General features: G+C 41.7%; 1 protein-coding gene across 2 annotated transcripts in view; it reads right to left on the bottom strand.

Moving 5' to 3' along the window:
- LOC141986356 (bifunctional heparan sulfate N-deacetylase/N-sulfotransferase 4) overlaps positions 1–20,080 on the bottom strand; it is a 186,243-nt gene that overhangs the window by 112,270 nt on the left and 53,893 nt on the right. For both annotated transcript variants that reach the window (XM_074950783.1, XM_074950784.1), the window contains exon 4: positions 2,821–2,908. In XM_074950783.1, coding sequence (XP_074806884.1) covers positions 2,821–2,908 — 88 coding nt within the window. The remainder of the gene's footprint in view (positions 1–2,820; positions 2,909–20,080) is intronic.

Here is a 20,080-nt window from a genome sequence, read left to right on the forward strand (position 1 = left end):
ATTTTGAACTGAAAAAAGCCCCTAATACCACTACTAATATTAATTTGCTATTAATATTCAAAATAAATTTTCTTTTCCCCACTGATTTTTCCCCTTTTGCATTTCTTGCACTTGCTGGGGTGGGCAAACAGCATCTACATGAAGAACTGATGTCTATGGAACTCTATGGTGGGGCATTATTAAACAGCATCCTACTATTCCAAGCACAATATAATGGTCTACTTTTGTTTTACTCACCTTATTATAGAGGTGATCTGGAGGATGGTGTGGATTGCACCCTCAGCAAATTTGCGGATGATACTAAACTGGGAGGAGTGGTAGATACGCTGGAGGGCAGGGATAGGATACAGAGGGATCTAGACAAATTGGAGGATTGGGCCAAAAGAAACCTGATGCGGTTCAATAAGGATAAGTGCAGGGTCCTGCACTTAGGACGGAAGAACCCAATGCACAGCTACAGACTAGGGACCGAATGGCTAGGCAGCAGTTCTGCGGAAAAGGACCTAGGGGTTACAGTGGACGAGAAGCTGGATATGAGTCAGCAGTGTGCCCTTGTTGCCAAGAAGGCCAATGGCATTTTGGGACGTATAAGTAGGGGCATAGTGAGCAGATCGAGGGACGTGATCGTTCCCCTCTATTCGACATTGGTGAGGCCTCATCTGGAGTACTGTGTCCAGTTTTGGGCCCCACACTACAAGAAGGATGTGGATAAATTGGAGAGAGTCCAGCGAAGGGCAACAAAAATGATTAGGGGTCTGGAACACATGACTTATGAGGAGAGGCTGAGGGAACTGGGATTGTTTAGTCTGCAGAAGAGAAGAATGAGGGGGGATTTGATAGCTGCTTTCAACTACCTGAGAGGTGGTTCCAGAGAGGATGGTTCTAGACTATTCTCAGTGGTAGAAGAGGACAGGACAAGGAGTAATGGTCTCAAGTTGCAGTGGGGGAGGTTTAGGTTGGATATTAGGAAAAACTTTTTCACTAGGAGGGTGGTGAAACACTGGAATGCGTTACCTAGGGAGGTGGTGGAATCTCCTTCCTTGGAAGTTTTTAAGGTCAGGCTTGACAAAGCCTTGGCTGGGATGATTTGATTGGGGATTGGTCCTGCTTTGAGCAGGGGGTTGGACTAGATGACCTCCTGAGGTCCCTTCCAACCCTGATATTCTATGATTCTATGATAGATAATACCAGTAAGAAATAGTTATACAAGCAGGTTAAGATGCTGTGGGCAAAATACTGACATCCTTATTTAGTCCTCCATACTTGGACAAAACTTCTGATTTCACTGAGAGTTTCCTGAATGAAGACTAAGTATCACCTGACTAAGGTCCATGATCATGAAGAGCAACATTAGCTACAGCAACTCCCTGCAATTTTTCCTTAATATCACTTTATACCCCAGCCCCTGTCAACTTTCTCTGAAAAGCTTTTCAGTTGGTCTCAAGAGACCTAAATTCTACTCCCAGCTCTGTCACAGCCTTGCTGTATGATCTGCAGCAAATCATTTCATCTCTCTTTTCCCTCACACCCTTTGTCTGGTCTATTTAGTCTGTAAACTTTTCTAGGAAGGGATTGTCTCTCACTATGTGTTTGCACAGTGTCTAGTACAACGGGGCCCCGATTTCAGCTGCAGGAGGTAGGTGTTACAATAGTACAAATAAATAATAGTTTTGGCTTCTTTACTCTATTCCTCTCTCAAATTTCTCTCCTCTATAGCCTTTTATTTCCCATCCCCCAACATACACAAACTCTAGTTCCTAGCTTTTTAAGCTTATGCCTTTATCCTTTTGCTTCTCCAACTCCAGTCAAGTTTCCCAGCTTCTTTAATATAATGCAACCAACAGTCCTTTTTGCAGTATGGTTGACCTAGTTGGGAAACTATGTATTCTAGAGGTGACACTTCAAACAGGAAAAAATGCTAGACTTACAACGGAATACTCTGGAAATTGCCTCAGTTCAAATAAATGATTGAGTGCGTATCCTACTGGTCCTCCCAGTACTGGGTGTCATGTAAGTGATGGTGGGGGAGGGAACAGTGAAGAAGCTGGGCAGTCTGAATGGATGGGGCAGGGCAGAGGGGTTACTAGGGTGGTTTCAAAAGGGAGGAAAATGGAGAAAGTGGAAGGGAGAAAAGTTGAGGCAGAGAGAAGCGCATGTGAAGGAGACAGTTAAGTGCGCTGAATCAGGAAATGCTAATCTTCCAGAGAAACATTGGGTGGGTAAGAGGAATCTATTGGTTACTCAGAGTTAGTAAGGAAAAATATGTTTTGTTTCAATTTAAAATTTGTTTTAATGAAGATTTTGGCATAACGAGGACTTCAAAGACAATTACAATTTTTAAAGTTTTCTCCTAATATTATTGCTATTGGGTTGCTTTCTAATCATATTGAGACACGTCACAGTGTGTGTCACATTCAAATATTGCTGCTTCTTAGGAGATTGTGGCACTCATGATTTTCATTGCACTTGTGATATTGCAAAAAGCCTGGAATGACACCCAGGCTGTCCTGTCTTTACAGAATTGTTGTCAGTTAATTTGCTTTCCTTATCACCCTAAGACTGACAGGATACCCTTCAGAAAATGCAAAAACACTTTATGTCCTTCAGAGACTGATCAAAAGACTTTTGAAGTCAGTGGGATTCCTTCCATTGCTTCAGTGGGCCTTGGATTGGACACTAAGTACCTGATATGATGGAACACAGCACTTTCCCATTGCTTCTCTGAGTCAGCAATGATAAATAGACAGTGCTAAAAACTAGGTTTAAAATCCTGATATCTATTTAATTGTAGCTACCTGAGAGCACAAAGTTCCGTCTTACCTGTGTGGTAAAACTTTCCTGAAAATCCAAGGTTGAAGGTAAAATTTGCAACCTGAGTGCGCAGTAAATTTTGAGTCTCTAGTAATGCCTGAAATAAATAAGAAATTAACATGCATTTAGAAAAATAAATATAAAATTTAGGAGTGCTTCATATTAAAATTTGTGTCCACTGATGAGACATAAAATTAAGGTCTTCTTTAAATATGTTCTGTGGTTTGTTGTTGGGGTCATTCTTTTTTTCTTTAGTATATTAGTGAATACATTTGGGAATTTAAGAAGGTGAGGGACCAACATCACTGGCAAGAGTACCTAGCTTTGTAATTTAGAGTAACAGAAACAAGCTTTGTAATTTAGAGTTACAGAAACAGGGCAAGATCCTACATCGACTTATACATGTTTTGATGTTTGGCAATACTGGAACTCAGGTCTCTAAACATAACAATATACTAACCAACTGAACCACCATAAATGCTAAGTTTATATGTAAAACTTGAATAATGAAATTTGCTAAAACTCAAAATGCAATAAAGGTATTGCTTGCCAGCCTGGGCATTAAAGGCTTTTGGTTTCACTTACCTGTAAAAACTTTAAAATTGATGCTTGTAGGCCAAATTTAGCCATGGTATAGCGCAGTGAAGTCAGTAGGGAGTTGTGTCCATTTACCTCATGGCTATGGTTTTTATTATGTTCTTCTTTATTTTTTCTAATAAAATTTTATGCTCCTAAAATGTGCAAGTCTGATTGCACTGGAGACAGAATAGCTTCTGCCATCTACCCCTACTGTCTCATCAGTGTGTCTCAGGTCAATTCTGTGTACAACATCTGTAGAAGTAAAAGAGAAGTCTCTGCGCACTTTTAGCCTTTGACCTCACTGATGAGACTGCCAAGCAGTGATGCTTCCAATGGTAGTTTTTACTACATGAATGTCTCTCCACTTGGGACTCACCAAACATTTAACATCGGTCATACTACAGATACCAGCTGGATAATGCTTTCATGTCTCTATTAGCCTGGCCAGTTTTGAATTGATGAAGAGCTCTAATTATCAGCAATCTTTTGAGTCCCTATCATGTTGCTCTTAAGAAATAGTCAAAAGATATATTAACAAAGTTCATCGTAGTCAGATATTTATATTCTTCCACTGTTCAAAGAAAGAGGCAGGCAGTACCCTACAGGTATTTAAACTCCAGCTAATACCTCTTTTCATGGCATGGACATCTGGTCACTAATCATTAAATTCATCAGTTACAGGAAAATGCTTTGCCCAGTTGTCTCCGTGTTTGAAAGCTAAAAAGCATTTCTGACCACCGACTAGCTATGAAACATATATGAAATTAACATGTATCTTAGCAGCTGATGTCTGTGCTTATGATAATAGACAACTAACTAAATGTACATGATTTGGGACATACACTGGGCTTCCACACAACTTAAGAGACAGTCAGCAAGTTTTTATTTTCCTTTATTTTTAAAAGTAAATATATACAGAGTTTTAAGGTAGAGGTAACAAGAAGTTTAAGAACCATTATCCAAGGAAATAAATTAGTAAGGGGCAATAACAAGTGAAATCTAACGACAGTAAACTGTGTGCCTTAGCACTGAATATTAAGAGATCAGTATTGCCTCCAGCCTATTTATTAACTAGATTATTTCCTTTTTGTGACCTCCATCATAGTACATCAGTGCTTGATCCACACATTGTAATAGGACACATTATGTTTTATGAGACCAAATACAAAGGGAATTGTTATACAAATATAACAATTATGTTCCAGTATACTATAATTATAAAATGAAGATGGTCAGCACCAGAAATACTCATTGGGTCAGAGCTTCAGTGGTTGAAAATTGTGTAGCTCCATTTAAGTCAACGGAGCTATGCAGAATGCCACCAGTTTAGAATCTGGGCCATTATTTTTAGAAACATAGTTTTCCAATATATGGAGTGCTTTTTGCAATTCAGACTGGTGCACTGAGCAAAATCAATGTGGTTTGTCTTTGTGGATGAAAGATGCTGAAGTATTATCAGTTAAAACATGGTATACCAAGGTATCTTATTTTTTTCCTTTCCAAACCCCCTTGCAATGTTATTTCGTAAGATCTTATTTCGTAAGATCACAAAAAGAAGAAGAAACATTCCATCCAGGTAAGGTCTCATTAAAAGAGCAGAACAAGGATTAAGTTGTAAATCCTGTAAACTACAATCATGTGATTTTTTTCAGTCTAAAGGGTAAATCTGTCACGCAGTGTTTTTTGCTGGGCACCAAAGACCTTTTTTTTTTTTGTCATTTCAGTATAAAGCATGTCACAGATATTCATTTATCTGCAAATTAATTTAAATTTTATTGTCTCATTGTATGTTAACATTAAAGAGACACTATCAGATAGGTGAATCCTTACATTTGACCAAACGTTGTATTGTTTGTAGGTATGGGGAATGTCTTACACAGATCTCAGTATCTATCTAGAAAATAAACAAAAAAAAGATCAATCCTGCCTTGAGAATAATTGAACCCTTTCCCTATTTTTAATAATTACTTTTTCAATCAAGATTCTCATTGACTCCAGCTGGCTTCAGCAATAATTTTGCTAGGTAAATAATAAACTTTGTTGTGCTTTGTAGACACAGTCCATAATAATAGGGAGTACAGATCTGCACCACACCGGGAGAGCAGCAGGTGGCATTCAGAATGCCTCCTGGGTGCACACAAGCTGCTGCATGCCTGCTCTTTTAAGGAATTAAACTTTTTACCACCTGCATAGGGTTGCCAACTTTCTAATTGGACAAAACTGAACACCCTTGCCCCCCTCCTGCCCCTTTTCCAAGGCCCTGCCCCTGCCCCGCCCCTTCTCCAAGGCCTTGCCCCCCACTCACTCCATCCCCCCTCCCTCTGCCACTCGCTGTCCCCCACCCTCAATCACTTGCTCATTTTTACCGGGCTGGGAAAGGGGGTTGGGTTAGAGGAAGGGGTGAGGGCTCTGGCCTGGGTGCAGGCTCTGGGGTGGGGCCAGAAATGAGAGGTTCAGGATGTGGGAGGGGGCTCTGGGTTGGGGCAGGAGTGTGGGTTCTGGGGATAAGGCCTGGGATGAGGGGTTTGAGGTGCAGGATAGGGCTCCGGGCTGGGGAATGGAGCCGAGGAGTTCGGAGTGTGGGGGGGGCTCTGGTCTGAGGCAGGGGGTTGGGGCGCAGAAGGGAGTGAGGGCTCCAGGCAGCACTTCATTCTGGGGACTCCCCTGATGCAGCGACATGTCCCTCAGCTCCTAAGCATCAGGGAGGCCAAGCGGCTCCTCATGCAGGCACCATCCATGTAGCTCCTGTTGTCTGTGGTTCCCGGACAATGGGAGCTACGGAGCTGGCGCTCAGGGTGGGGGCAACATGCAGAGCCCCCTTGGCTGTCCCTCTACGGACCTAGAGGGACATGTCACTGCTTCCGGGAGCTGCACGGAGCCAGATAGGGAGCCTGCCAATCCCACACCAACCGGAGTTTTAATGGCCTGGTCAGCAGTCGAAAACTGGACACCTGGCAACCCTATGCCTGCAAGGAACCATGGTCCACTCTTCCCTGCTCCCTTTATAGCACTGTGTAACTCAGCAGATCAGGAATGGTGCAGTCCCTACATCCGTTGAGAGCAAGGATTGGTCCTTATGCAGGCTTTACAAGAGGGGTAGGCTTCTTATGCCCTCCTCACCCACTGCACAGCCACATAAAGACCATGCAGAATTTGGCCAGGAGGAAGGACAGCAGGAGTTTAAACAATGGGAATTTTACCTGATTCAGAACCAAATCTGGAGTCCTACACAGGATCCTCATTGTAGATCCTCCTCTGAGCAAGATAATTCTCCCCAAACCCTGCTGCTTTGAACTCAGTCATTCTCCACAAGATTATCTATCCATATGAAATCAGGCTGCCTTACTCCCACCTCTACTCTCAGCAGTGTCCCACTGATTTCTGGCTTTCTTCTCAGAGGAGGCATTCCTACCATCAGAGGCTAGAGAAACCTCCCCCTCCTCTGTGGACAAGCTCATCAGGTTCCTGATCTCCCTCACTCAACTTCAAAATCAGCACCTCACTTCTTATATCTGTCATCAGCATTGAGTTCACTACTCACATGTTATGTAGATTCCTTTGCAAACATTTATTTCCCCACTGCTCAGCTGAACACTTCTTCACTTTCCAACGTCTGTGAAGCCCCATCTCCCCAACTTCAGTCATTTACATCTGCTTCCTCAATATGCATCCCCTCTATCACCTTCTCTTCTTTACTCCACTCAGGTTCAGCATCTTCTGCTGTCCTTTGCCTTTACTCTGCTCGGCCCCAGCAGATTAGCAGAGAGTCCAAATGTAGTAGGATTGTAAGGCTGTGTCCACAACTTCTACACAAGTAGAAGTCCACGCTCAGAAAAAACTGGTCAACTCCTATGGTGCTTAGGTGACTACTCTTCTGTCTTGGGGGCTAGATCCAAAAGAAATTTAGATACCTAACAGCCACTTGATGCACCTAAATCCAAAATTTAGATCCTGCTCTGCTGCCACTTAAACCTGTAGGTGCCTAAATTTCTTCCAGAAAGCCAGGACCCTAGCTCACCCCTAGGCCCTGGGGGGATTCTCAGGCAGGTATTCCCCCACCTAGCTTGCCTGAGGGGTTCAATCCCACAGATGTTCTCAAAGCATGCCTAACTCACATAGAACACAGTGCCACAGCACCCTCCCCCCACAAGTCATTAGAGCACTCACCTATGATGTGAGAGACATGGGTTCAAATCCCCACACTACCTGATTTGAAACAGAGACTTGAAATGAGGTCTCTGACCTCAGTACCATAACTACTAGATCAGAGGTAGGCAAACTACATCCTGTGGGCCACACCCAGCCCCTGGGACATTCCTGCCCAGCCCTTGAGCTCCCGGCCGGGGAGGCTAGCCCCCAGCCCCTCCCCCGCAGTCACGCGGGGAATGCTGTGGCCTGCCAGGCAGCGCGGCTTGCGCCTGCCCACCTCCCAGGCTTTCTAATAAGCCAGTCCTGCTGCTCTGAGCGGCATGGTAAAGGGCTGGGGAGGTTGGAATAAAGGGCAGGGAATCCTGGGGGGCAGTCAGGGGACAGGGAGCAGGGTGTGGTTAGATGGGGTGGAGGTTTGGGGGGGGGCAGCCAGGGTATGGGGAAGAGGGGGCACTGGATTGGCATGGGAGTCCTGGGGGGCCTGTCAGGGGGCGGGGTGTGGATAGGGGTCGGGACAGTCAAGGGATGGGGGAGGAGGGGTCCCACATGGGGCAATCAGGGGACAAGGAGTAGGGGGGTTGGATGGGTTGGGGGCTCTGAGGGGGGCAGTCAGGGGGCGGAAAGTGGGAGGGGGCAGGGGCCAGGCTGTTTGGGGAGGCACAGCCTTCCCTACCTGGCCCTCCATACTGTTTCGCAACCCCGATGCGGCCCTCAGGCCAAAACATTTGCCCATGTCAGGGTTCCCTCCCCACTCTGAACTCTAGGGTACAGATGTGGGGACCCTCATGAAAGACCCCCTACGTTTATTTCTACCAGCTTAGGTTAAAAACTTCCCCAAGGCACAAATCCTTCCTTGTCCTTGGATAAGTACTGCTGCCACCAGCTAGTGAGTTAGACAAAGATTCAGGAAAAGGACCACTTGGAGTTCCTGTTTCCCCAAAATATTCTCCCAAGCCCCTTCACCCCCTTTCCTGGGGAGGCTTGAGAATAATCTACCAACCAGATAGGTAAACAAGTTGAGCACAGACCAGACCCTTGGGTTTTTAGGACACTAAAACCCAATCAGATTCTTAAAAAACAGAACTGTATTATAAAGAAAAAAAGGTAAAAGAAGCACATCTGTAAAATCAGGATGGAAGGTAATTTTACAGGGTAATAAGACTTAAAACACAGAAGATTCCCCCTAGGCAAAACTTCAAAGTTACAAAAAAACAGGGATAAATCTCCCTCTTAACACAGGGAAAATTCACAAGCTAAAACAAAAGATAATCTAACACTTTCCTTGCTATTACTTACTATTTCTGTAATATTAGATGTATCATTTCAGTAGGAGCTGGATTACTTGCTTGGTCTCTCTTTGTCTCAGAGAGCACACACACAGCACAAAAACAAAGCCTTCTCCCCTACCCCAGATTTGAAAGTATCTTCTTTCCCCATTTGTCCTTCTGGTCAGGTGCCAACAAGGTTAATTGAACTGAGTAACCCCTTACAGGTAAGGGGATTCTGTACCTCTGGCCAAGAGGGATTTTATATTACTGCATACATAAAGGTTGTTACCCTTCCCTTTATATTTATGAGCCCACCCCTGTACTAGATAGATTGCTCTTAATCTCTCCTGTTCAAGATGTTCCAGTTTGTATATAATTCTTAAATGGTCATCAGCAGTGGGACTAGAACCTGGGTCTCCTAGATGAGTGCCTTAACTTTTAGATTGTAAAAGTCACTTGCATGCTCTCTCTAGCCTAATGAATATATAAATATTTTATTCAAAGTGGAACAACTGCAATAGGAGAGACTGAGGGAAATCCACCCCTTGATACTCTATAGCCTAATGGTTAGGGCACTCCCCTGGAAGAAGGGAAACATAAGTTTAAGTCCCTAGTGAAAATCAGGAAGAGTAAGGATTGGAACCCCTATATCCTAGTTAAGAGCTTTAACCACTGGGACACTAGGCGGGGCCACATATCTCATTGTTCTTGTGAGACAGGGCATTGTTCTTGTGAGTTAGGTATTGCAATGCAGAGGCTAAATCCCCTTTGTGGGTCTAGTCATAGATCGATGGTGGTATCTTTGGCCAGAGTATTTATGGGCTACTTCATTTTTGCTTTATTATGTTACCTTAAAAAAAAAATCCATGTTAGTTCTAAGTAAGGATTGCTGAATGGGGCCATTAGCATAGAATAACTATTTAGATATGGTGACCCACTTAAAAAAACCTGCAGATTCTATGGTAGATTCTAAGGCAGTAATTGAACTAATGTCATTTTTTTCTGAAGTAAATTAAGTGAATCTAATAAAATAATAACATTCCAAGGAAAGACCCACAAAGCATATTTAAGTTTGGTGAAATGTGCATGACCTCATGCCGGGCTAAGCGCATTTTTTAAAAAAATAATCGAAGTGTTTCTTTTAAAAAGGGCACTTAAATTAAGTGGAATCTTTGAAGAATTTTGGGTTTCATTTTAATACTTGATTGTCAGTAAGTCTACTTCTCTCTATGACATCCATAAGATAAATCTTTTTTCTTTATATTGCATTTACACTCAGCAGTATTTTACATTAATCCATGTAATTACTTTTTGTATGTTTGAGTTGCTTTGTCTTTATTTTTCATAATTGGTGCATCTATTAAGCAGGAATGATATTTTCCCATAGTGTCTTTGTTAATTACAACTGTATCTTTCATTTGCATAATAAACTTTTTGGGGAAATTTTTGCAGTAACATTTCATGGCTAATAGGAAGCAATTTGCTTTCCTTTATTAAGTACATTAAAACTTCATGCCCTAGACATCATTGACTGTAAACATTTGATACTGCTCAAATTTAATGCACCAAGACATTTTGCTCTGCCATATTAGGTTTTATTTATGTGCTATGTTCTGGATTGTTAGCTGCTAATGAGACTTCAGCTCTTTTTGTTCTAAGGCCTGAACACGAACCTCATTTTAATGAGTTCATTATTTGCTGTCTTCTGAATGGAAGGCAACACATTTTCCTTTTAATTAAAGGTCAAAACACCTCTGGCTAAGAAAAGTGAAGAGGTTAGCAAACCCTTAGAGAAACTGAAGGAATGGCCTTTTCTGATATCTATTCCAAGGAGAGACGGATCAGATTGGGGTGGGAGGTGTTTCTCTGGAGACCAAAGTTCTAACTTTAAGCTAAGTGATAACAACATTAAAACACAGTTGCTAGAGTTCCCTAATCATTGTAAAAAACAACCCCCCCCCCCAAAAAAAACACCAAAAAACAAACCCTCCAAAGTCATCCAAAGTAATTAAAGAGGCTTTACTCAGAACCCAGATGTCTGCATGGATCAATGCCACTGCTAAAGTATGATCTGCTGTTTGAATGAGGAATGATTTATACATTGCTGAGGACAGGTGCCAGATTAATTGAGCTGCAAAAACCAGGCTCATATTTCTTATCAGTGAAAGTGAGTTGCCATCAATATTTTTGGTGCTGCTTCTAGTGAGGCAGAGAACTGTATGGTGTGGTTCGTGAACGTTTTCTTTTTATGAACATTCTATGCATATTCATGTGAAATTAAAATGGCAACTTTAGGCAGAATAAGTAATAATACAGGTATTCATTTGTATAGCCCTTTGTGTTTAAAATGATGTACAGTGATTAGCTATTTAGGGCAAGATTTCCTACCCTAACTCATGTTGAGTAGGATCTTAATTCACAAGACATTCCACTGGAAACATAAGGCTACTTATGAGTAAGGTACTCTTCCTAAGTAAGGGGATCACAATCTGGTCCTTAATTGGTTAACAGAGAAAGAGAGGTAACAGAGGACTGGCTGAGGAAAGTATGGCCTTCTTCACACATTTGTGAAAGGCTCACCCTTTGGTGACAGGATCACAGTCAACCACTGCTGGGTCCCTACTCTGGGAACAAGACAAAGGTTTTTCTTAATCTGTCTCTTTCTTCACATGAGGCAGCACCTGCAGCAGGCTAACCCTGCATCAAGCAAGTCACTTGCAACAAATCAAAATAAAAGCTCAGCATCAGGCCTATCTTCCCCTAGGCAGGCTCTGGCTGGTAGTAGTCTCTCAAGCAGCTCCTGAGCCCAGGCAGGCTTCTCTCCTCGAGTGAGAGCTGGAGGTCTGCTCTCCCCCCCTGCAAGCCCCCTAGTAAGCTGGGCTGTTCCCTTTTAACCCCTTCCTCCAAGCCTGGCACCTATTGAGTTTGGGGGGGTAGGAGAGAGAGGGGGCAGGGCCCACACCTGACACCTGCTGCAGGTGTAGCAGGGTCAGACTGAGCTCACAGCTGTGATGCTGGGAGTACCTTTGAAGAAGAGTTCTGTGTGGCTTGAAAGCTTGTCTCTCTCAACAACAGAAGTTGGTCCAATAAAAGATATTACCTCACTCACCATGTCTCTCTGAGCTCACAGCAGCTTGTTAACCTTTTCCTGGCCAAAGTGGGATTTGTATGCCACATCACAACAATACCGAAAGATATGGGGGGAAAGGAGGTATTTCTGCTCTCCGAACTATCTCTGATTTGCTACTACCATCCTACAATTTCCACATCATCATCCTAGAAAATGGCCCTTACTTGGAAAAGTGTTCCAATATATGACAAATAAGGGCTAAGTGGCTAAAGATGTGGTACCTTTCATGGCCATATCATGATTTAAAGGTGATATGACAGAGTGTTGCAAACATACAGTAGCCTTCCCAATGCTCAGTGTCATAATTCATGGTGGAGGAGATCCTTGTACAGACTAGCAATTCTGTTATTACCAGTTTCTCTTCCTTTTACATATCTTATCCCCCCACACTCACCACTGTCTAATGAAATCATGCCTTGTACTTTGTACTTCCATATGTACTTCCAGTTTTCTGATGCCTCCCTTGTTCTCACTTGCTACCAATATTCTTCCAAAAAAGCTCTCACCTAGTTAGAAGGGTGGTTCTTTAACATCTGCCATTAATGCTTTGCAGTAATATACCACAGAGGTTCCCAAGCTGTGGTCCATGGAATGCTTGCTAGAGGTCTGTGGAATGCTGACTGGTCATATAGTGCTGTCTCTCCTCCTCCTTAGTAGCCGCTAATTTGCAGAAGAAAGTTAAAAATACAGTAAATTATTTCCCACTGTTCCTTTTCCATGTAAGCAACTTTTGTAGTTGTTACAGGGATGTGCATTGAACATGAAAGGGTAGCCTGTAAGGACAGGAGGTGAATCCCAGTTCCATCCCTCTCTGGTCTATGCAATGGAAAAGCCCAACAACTCCTGATATAGCTCTTTTAATCTTCAAAGCAATGTTAGTCCTCACATCTCTGAAGTACTTAACCAAGTATCAGACTCACAGACAGGAAAATTAAGCAGAGAAATTAAATGGTCTAACACTACAGAAAGAGTCAGTGTTTACAGTCCTATGTTTGGACCACTAGGCCTGCTCGCTTTCTTAAAAAGAAGGACAATCCATTCTATTTTAGCTGTAAAGGTCCTTGTAAAAACCGACGAGGGGTTAGATCCTGACCCCACTGAAGTCAGTGGGAGTTTTACCATTTATTTCAATGGGCCCACTTGAGAAAGACAACATGAGTGTAATACAATGCTTCATTCCCTCCTGCTGGCAGGAATACTTGGTTCAGCCTATTACCATTTTGATCATAAAACATCCCCTACAGTATTGGCTACCAGATGGACATGGATCAGTTTGGCCAGAAAATTTAAATTCCATCCCTTCTCGCACATGATGCTGTACTTTGGGGCAACCTGTTGTTGAAAATTGACAAGAAACCATTAAGGTGGAGAGAGTGCCTCCATAGACAGAAATTTGGCTCATCAATATGGCTGACCTGGAAGCTAAAGATCGTGGTAATGCTTCAGAAAGGTGGACCTCAGACAAATTAGAAAAGATTTTGTCTGGTTTTTTAGAAATCTTTGATTAATTCCTAGCAGAGGAAAACTGAGGTGTCACTCTCCTTTTCCCCCTCTGCCCTCTCCACCCCCTCCTCGATTCATTCCTTTCCTTTTCCTTTCTTCACATTTCTTTGCTTTTTGTTCTTTTGTCATTTTCTAATCTCCCCTTATTTTGGTTAAAAAAATTAAATACAATATAAATAAAAAGAAACTTTTTGACACCATCATGTAGGGATTGGCTTGGAGCCAATATCATATTATTGAGTTATGAGCCAGATTTTTAAAGGTATTTAGGCATCTGTAGATAGGTGCCTAGTGGGATTTTCAAAAGTGCTTAAATAGTTAGGTGCCTATATGGCATTGAAATCAATCAGCATCTTTAATCTCCTCTATATCTTTGAAAATCTGGCCCTTTGCAACAATTGCACAATTGGAAAACCCACCCTATATGCTAGAATCAACAAGATTTTGTCGTTTTCCATAAAACTGAGTTTGAATGCACATCATCTGTTTTTATTCGCATGTTTATGCCAAAACAGTCATTGATGATTTAATATCTCTTATTATATAATGACATAAGTAATTTTCCAAGAATACAATGCAGTGAAGTAAAACTCTTCCATACAAGCAGCTGTTGCGAAGAATAATAAAACAGATGAGTCACAATAGAAAAAATGGTGATCACCAAAAATCATGGCAGGAAAGAAGGGTGACATTATTCCGGGGTGGAGGTAGGAGGAGGAAGAAATTGAGCATTGGGGCAACTCCGATTGTTCTCTAGGCAAATGACCAGTTATAGGAAGGCAGGCCAAATTTTACACTGATTTATAGACTTATGCAATAGATCATTATGTTATTTAATATCATGAACACCCAAGGAATCTTGCAAATATAGAGGAAATGATATCTAAGGCAATGGAAAAGTATTTTAAGACCCACCACTGGAAATACATCAGTAAACATATTGAAATATGGAATTAATGAAGTTGCTTGGATGCAACTCGGGTCAGAATGTGGCTTTATGTACACCCAGGGAACACTGAAGTAACATTAGCTGTTATCAAAGGCAAACATGGACTATCTTAAGGATGACACTACGTGAGTATGATATGAACTGTGTACAGTATGTGCAAAACTTAATATAAAATAACAAATAATTTTAAGTGTAATATAATGAAAGCCTCTAAGACTTATGAGAAGTGTCAGGATTTTATATTCTAAGGTAAGCAACCTAGATATTTATGCTGATGATCTGTCTACAGGATATTAAATAGGTTCCTGCCTGCATCACGATCTTCAAAATAATGTCCACTCTCCTCTATTTGTCATTCCACTTGTCTCCTTCTTGTACTTGTGCCTTTGTTCCCATTCTTTGTGCTACTCCTAACTCTTGGAACATCCTCTTTTGAGAGCACTAAGTTCCTCATTCTTTTCCTTTGAGTCTCCTCTGGGGGAACATGGATCAACATTCTCATCGTGCTCCCTGTCAATACCCAGCCTGGTCCGGGGAATCTAATGATCCAACCAGCAGACCAGATTCAGTGATGTAAATCCTGGTCTTGTGCCACCTGAGGCACATTGCGCCTATGCTAAGAAATCCCCCTCTCTAAACCCAGCTCTTTTAATCAGCTTTCTGCTGCTGGTTTCTATGTGAGTGTCACCTCCTCTTTTTCTTCAGTCTAATTTAAATTATCAACCAACTGCACACCACAACTTCAAATCTACCAAGACAGAACTGATAAACTTCAAGCCTGACTTTGCCCTTCATTACAGGGTGCACTTCCTATGAAGCTGCATCTGTGTAAATGAGGACAGGATTCACCCCTCATACTCAATTATATAACATCAGTAATTCTCTTTATTTGTTGTGACCCTTTCCATTCCCTCTTTATTCTTTCTTTCATCTGTTGTCATTACAGCTTGTTTTTGTCTAGTTTTAGGATATCTTCTTCTGAGGTGATGTACACTCTCAACTCCCACTTAATGTTCTGGCTCTACACTTCCATTTAAATCAATGGGAACTGAGGATAATTTGCATCTCAAAATGCTCAACGCCTTGCCTGGGCCCTTCGGACCTGTTCTAAAGTCAATGGAAGTTTGTCCACTGATGTCAAAGGACCAGGTTCCTAGATTTTAATCTGGGATTGTATCTTTTCTATTTTTATTATTACTTTAAGATGCTATGATAATCTACAGTGCCGTATAAATAATGCATAATTAATTTTAAGGATTCTGATGATACCAAACATAGACAGCCTGTTTGCAGGTCTATTTTTTATTATATATATGTGACTCCAAGCTTGACTATCTACTTCAGTCTGCTCAGCATTGCCCTTACTGTGAGGTCCAACAGGAATGTCCATTTACTATACGCATAAAGGAGTAATATTTTGTCCTCATGTGTAATAAATGTATTACAAATAGAAGAATTTATTTTTCTTGAGTGGAATCTCCAGTTTAGAACTACTTGTGCTGCTATTTTGTAACTCCTAGACTCAGAAAATTGTCAGAAGTCTAACTGCACATAATTCAGTACACAGGAGTGCAGCCGTTCCAGGAAAGGTTTGACCATTTTCAACAGAGTGGGATGAATGAGGTAATATGGCTCCAAACGCATCAACTACTCATGAGTTATTGACTAATAGTATTGCTATACAGTTCTGAACACAGAATTTCATTAAGTTGTTGATACTATGATAGTGATAATGTATCTTAAACAATTGCATGAGCTGGTGCAAAACTTAACCACCTAGTCAATAAGGATGGTAAACAGTGGCTATTTTTCTCAGTGAAGAAGCAGTCTCTCTCAATTAGCATGAACACTGGAATTCAGATTTAACCACCCAGTCTGATTAAGCTTGTTGTAAGCTTTAGTAACTAGAGGCTCAAATCCAAGCAGAGCTACAATACGATTAACAGGGAGACATATACTGACAATAAACAATTGTTAGGTGAAAAATATAGAGAGGAAAATATGCTGTTTTTATTTCAACAGGAAGCTAATTCAAAGGTTCAAGTCAGTTCAATCTCTCTCTCTCTCATTGCTCTCATTATAAGTCACCCAAGAAGATCTTATAAGGTTAAAGTAGACTTCACAGCCTGGACCCAAACTGAGCAGTCAATGGGCCTGTCCCTTATTCCACCACAGCAGAGATAAAGCTAACATTCAGTGAACTGCAAGTAAGCAACAACTGTCTGTAGTAAAATGTTGTAATGTGTGTAAGAAATCTACAGGCTAGTTTTCAAACTACTGGCCCTCAATATAAAGGAGATTGCTAATTTAAAGTGATTTGAAAAATACTAATACAGATCCAAGTTCTGTTGAATATACATTTACACCAGTCCAAGTAAGCTGAATTCAATAAAATTGGACAGGTAAAACAGAGCAGAATCTGGCCCATGGCATTTATTTTCTAGCTAAGCATGAGTATCCCCGATTGACACTAACGGGAGTTACAGGCAACCCTCTGGGGTGGATAAACCCTTAAGGCATTAATCTTGTTACAGTACAGGGTCATTTGCACTGCAATGACCTCAAACAGCTGTGATGTAGTGGTTCATTGCACTTTCAACAGTGCAGTCAAGGGTCTTATGGAATGTCCATTATGAATCCATATTTTCAGAGGTTTATATAGCTTCAGGGAAAAAAAAAAGAATACCAAACAAACTCCTTTCAGGCTTAAGCTAGGTATAAATAAGGTTGACAGTTTGGGAGGGAAAAAACACCAAATTATTTTGCTCTTCAGAAAAGAAAACTTGACAGATGTACTGTCTTCGAGCTCCTGCCACTTTTGCCATGTTTTTACAGTGACAGGAAAAACAACAATTCCAATATAATAGCTATATTTTCATCTTTTGAATAAGGTTTTAATGGCCTAGTTAAGAGTTCACCATTCTGCATGGTGTCTACTTTTCTTCTTTTATTGTAACTGATCACATTGGATAACAATGACGAATATATCTGGCTTTCCAATTATTATTTGTTTAGTTGCTAGTTGCAACAATATGCTTGGCTCCACACAAGATAGACAATGAAGAAAGATTTTACCATCTGAAATACTGGCAAACTGGCAACATTCCCATTTGAATTGCAACCTCTCCTGTCCTCACTCAAAGCAGGGGGCTGTTTTTCTCAGACTTAGATATGAATGTGATCTTGGATTCCAAATTCCACCTTTAAATTTGAGAATGTTCCATTTTTCAGGATTTTGGTGGTGGCCTGTTACTAATCTGGTTTTCTCTTATATTTACTTTTGGCTAAATTATGACATTTAATAACAGTCCATAGAAAGGGATGGTAAAAACCTCTAGCACCCCAGAACAGGCAGTGAGAGTCATTCTGCTCCAGGGAGGCAGAAAGCCTTTTGCAGCTTCCAGTTGTGCAGATGACTACATACATCTGGGAGGAGGAAGAGTTGCAGTTTGCTTCTTCTTTGTGGCTGGCTGACTCTGTTGGGCCTTGCATGAGGGGACAGAACCACAGCTCTACCTCCTGCCTATTCCTCTTACTCCCTTTTGGACACTGAGAGTTTCCAGGAGAGTAGAGATCAGACCCTGTGCCGCCAGAGTACCAGGACTGCAGATCTGCCTGGCCCTTATGCAGGCATGCAAAGGAGAGTGAGGTTCCTTACACAATTTCTGATATCCACTCTGGGATTCTATGTAAGGGCTAGGCAGAATCTGGCTACCTGCAATCATGTTGATCCCCAGCACCAGTGCTGTCTGAAATTCAGAGGTAGAATAGTCATTTAAATTAGATCATAGAATCATAGAATATCAGGGTTGGAAGGGAACTCAGGAGGTCATCTAGTCCAACCCCCTGCTCAAAGAAGGACCAATCCCCAATTAAATCATCCCAGCCAGGGCTTTGTCAAGCCTGACCTTAAAAACTTCTAAGGAAGGAGATTCCACCACCTCCCTAGGTAATGCATTTCAGTGTTTCACCACCCTCCTAGTGAAAAAGTTTTTCCTAATATACAACTTAAACCTCCCCACTGCAACTTGAGACCATTACTCGTCGTTCTGTCATCTGCTACCAGTGAGAACAGTCTAGATCCATCCTCTTTGGAACCCCCTTTCAGGTAGTTGAAAGCAGCTATCAAATCCCCCCTCATAATTCTCTTCCGCAGACTAAACAATCCCAGTTCCCTCAGCATCTCCTCAGAAGTCATGTGTTCCAGTCCCCTAATCATTTTTATTGTTCTCTGCTGGACACTTTCCAATTTTTTCACATCCTTCTTGTAGTGTGGGGCCCAAAACTGGACACAGTACTCCAGATGAGGCCTCACCAATGTCCAATAGAGGGGAACGATCACGTCCCTCGATCTGCTGGCAATGCCCCTACTTATACATCCCAAAATGCCATTGGCCTTCTTGGCAACAAGGGCACACTGTTGACTCATATCCAGCTTCTCGTTCACTGTAACCCCTAGGTCCTTTTCTGCAGAACTGCTGCCGAGCCATTCGGTCCCTAGTCTGTAGCGGTGCATTGGATTCTTCTGTCCTAAGTGCAGGACTCTGCACTTGTCCTTGTTGAACCTCATCAGATTTCTTTTGGCCCAATCCTCCAATTTGTCTAGGTCCCTCTGTATCCTATCCCTACCCTCCAGCGTATCTACCTCTCCTCCCAGTTTAGTGTCACCTGCAAACTTGCTGAGGGTGCAATCCACACCATCCTCCAGATCATTTATGAAGATATGGAATAAAACCGGCCCCAGGACCGACCCTTGGGGCACTCCACTTGATACCGGCTGCCAACTAGACATGAAGCCATTGATCACTATCCGTTGAGCCCGACGATCTAGCCAGCTTTCTATCCACCTTATAGTCCATTCATCCAGCCCATACTTCTTTAACTTGCTGGCAAGAATACTGTGGGAGACCGTGTCAAAAGCTTTGCTAAAGTCAAGGAACAACACGTCCACTGCTTTTCCTTCATCCACAGAACCAGTTATCTCGATCAATCATGTCAGATTAAAAAAAATATCTGAACTAAAAACACGCCTCAAAACTCAAAGGGACATTGACAAGATTAAAACTGTGTACTAATAAAAACAGCTACACCTCTCTCTCTATTTTAGGGATTTGTATTGGCGCCCATCTCCATGCTGTGTGTCACTAATATTAATATTATAATTTAGAGTTTGATATATATTATTTCTTTTTCAGCATACTTATCTCAAATTTCTGAACTCCTACCAACAATCTCAAATTTATACTTAAAATTTACTGCTTATAAACTGATGTATATGCCCTGTGGCAGCATTAGGTATTTTAAACAGCAGTTTCTCAGTAATAAAAACTGAGCTTGAAGCACAGAAGATATATTCAAAATGCGAGCCTGTCCTTCAGTTTTCAGAATGGACATATATATACTATGAAACACACAACTAATGGCTCACCTGAGGATGTCTCCATACATTTAAATTAGGGGGTGCTTAAATTTTTTGTCTGGAAGAGATAACGGAATCTGCAACAGATATTACATGTTAAAGGAAGGGGATGCCTGCAACATCCAAAGGCAAAAGGACAGAGTGGAGCATGATCTTTCCATTTGTTTGATTTTTTTTGATAAAAAGTTATTTTTAAAAGCAAGTTCTCAGTATGCCACCTCTTGCAATTTTATTCTCTCTTGTTGAATTTGGGTGTTATTCTTAAAGCCCCA

This window comes from Natator depressus, chromosome 4 (genome assembly GCF_965152275.1).
Source record: "Natator depressus isolate rNatDep1 chromosome 4, rNatDep2.hap1, whole genome shotgun sequence".
NCBI classification, from domain to species: Eukaryota; Metazoa; Chordata; order Testudines; family Cheloniidae; genus Natator; species Natator depressus.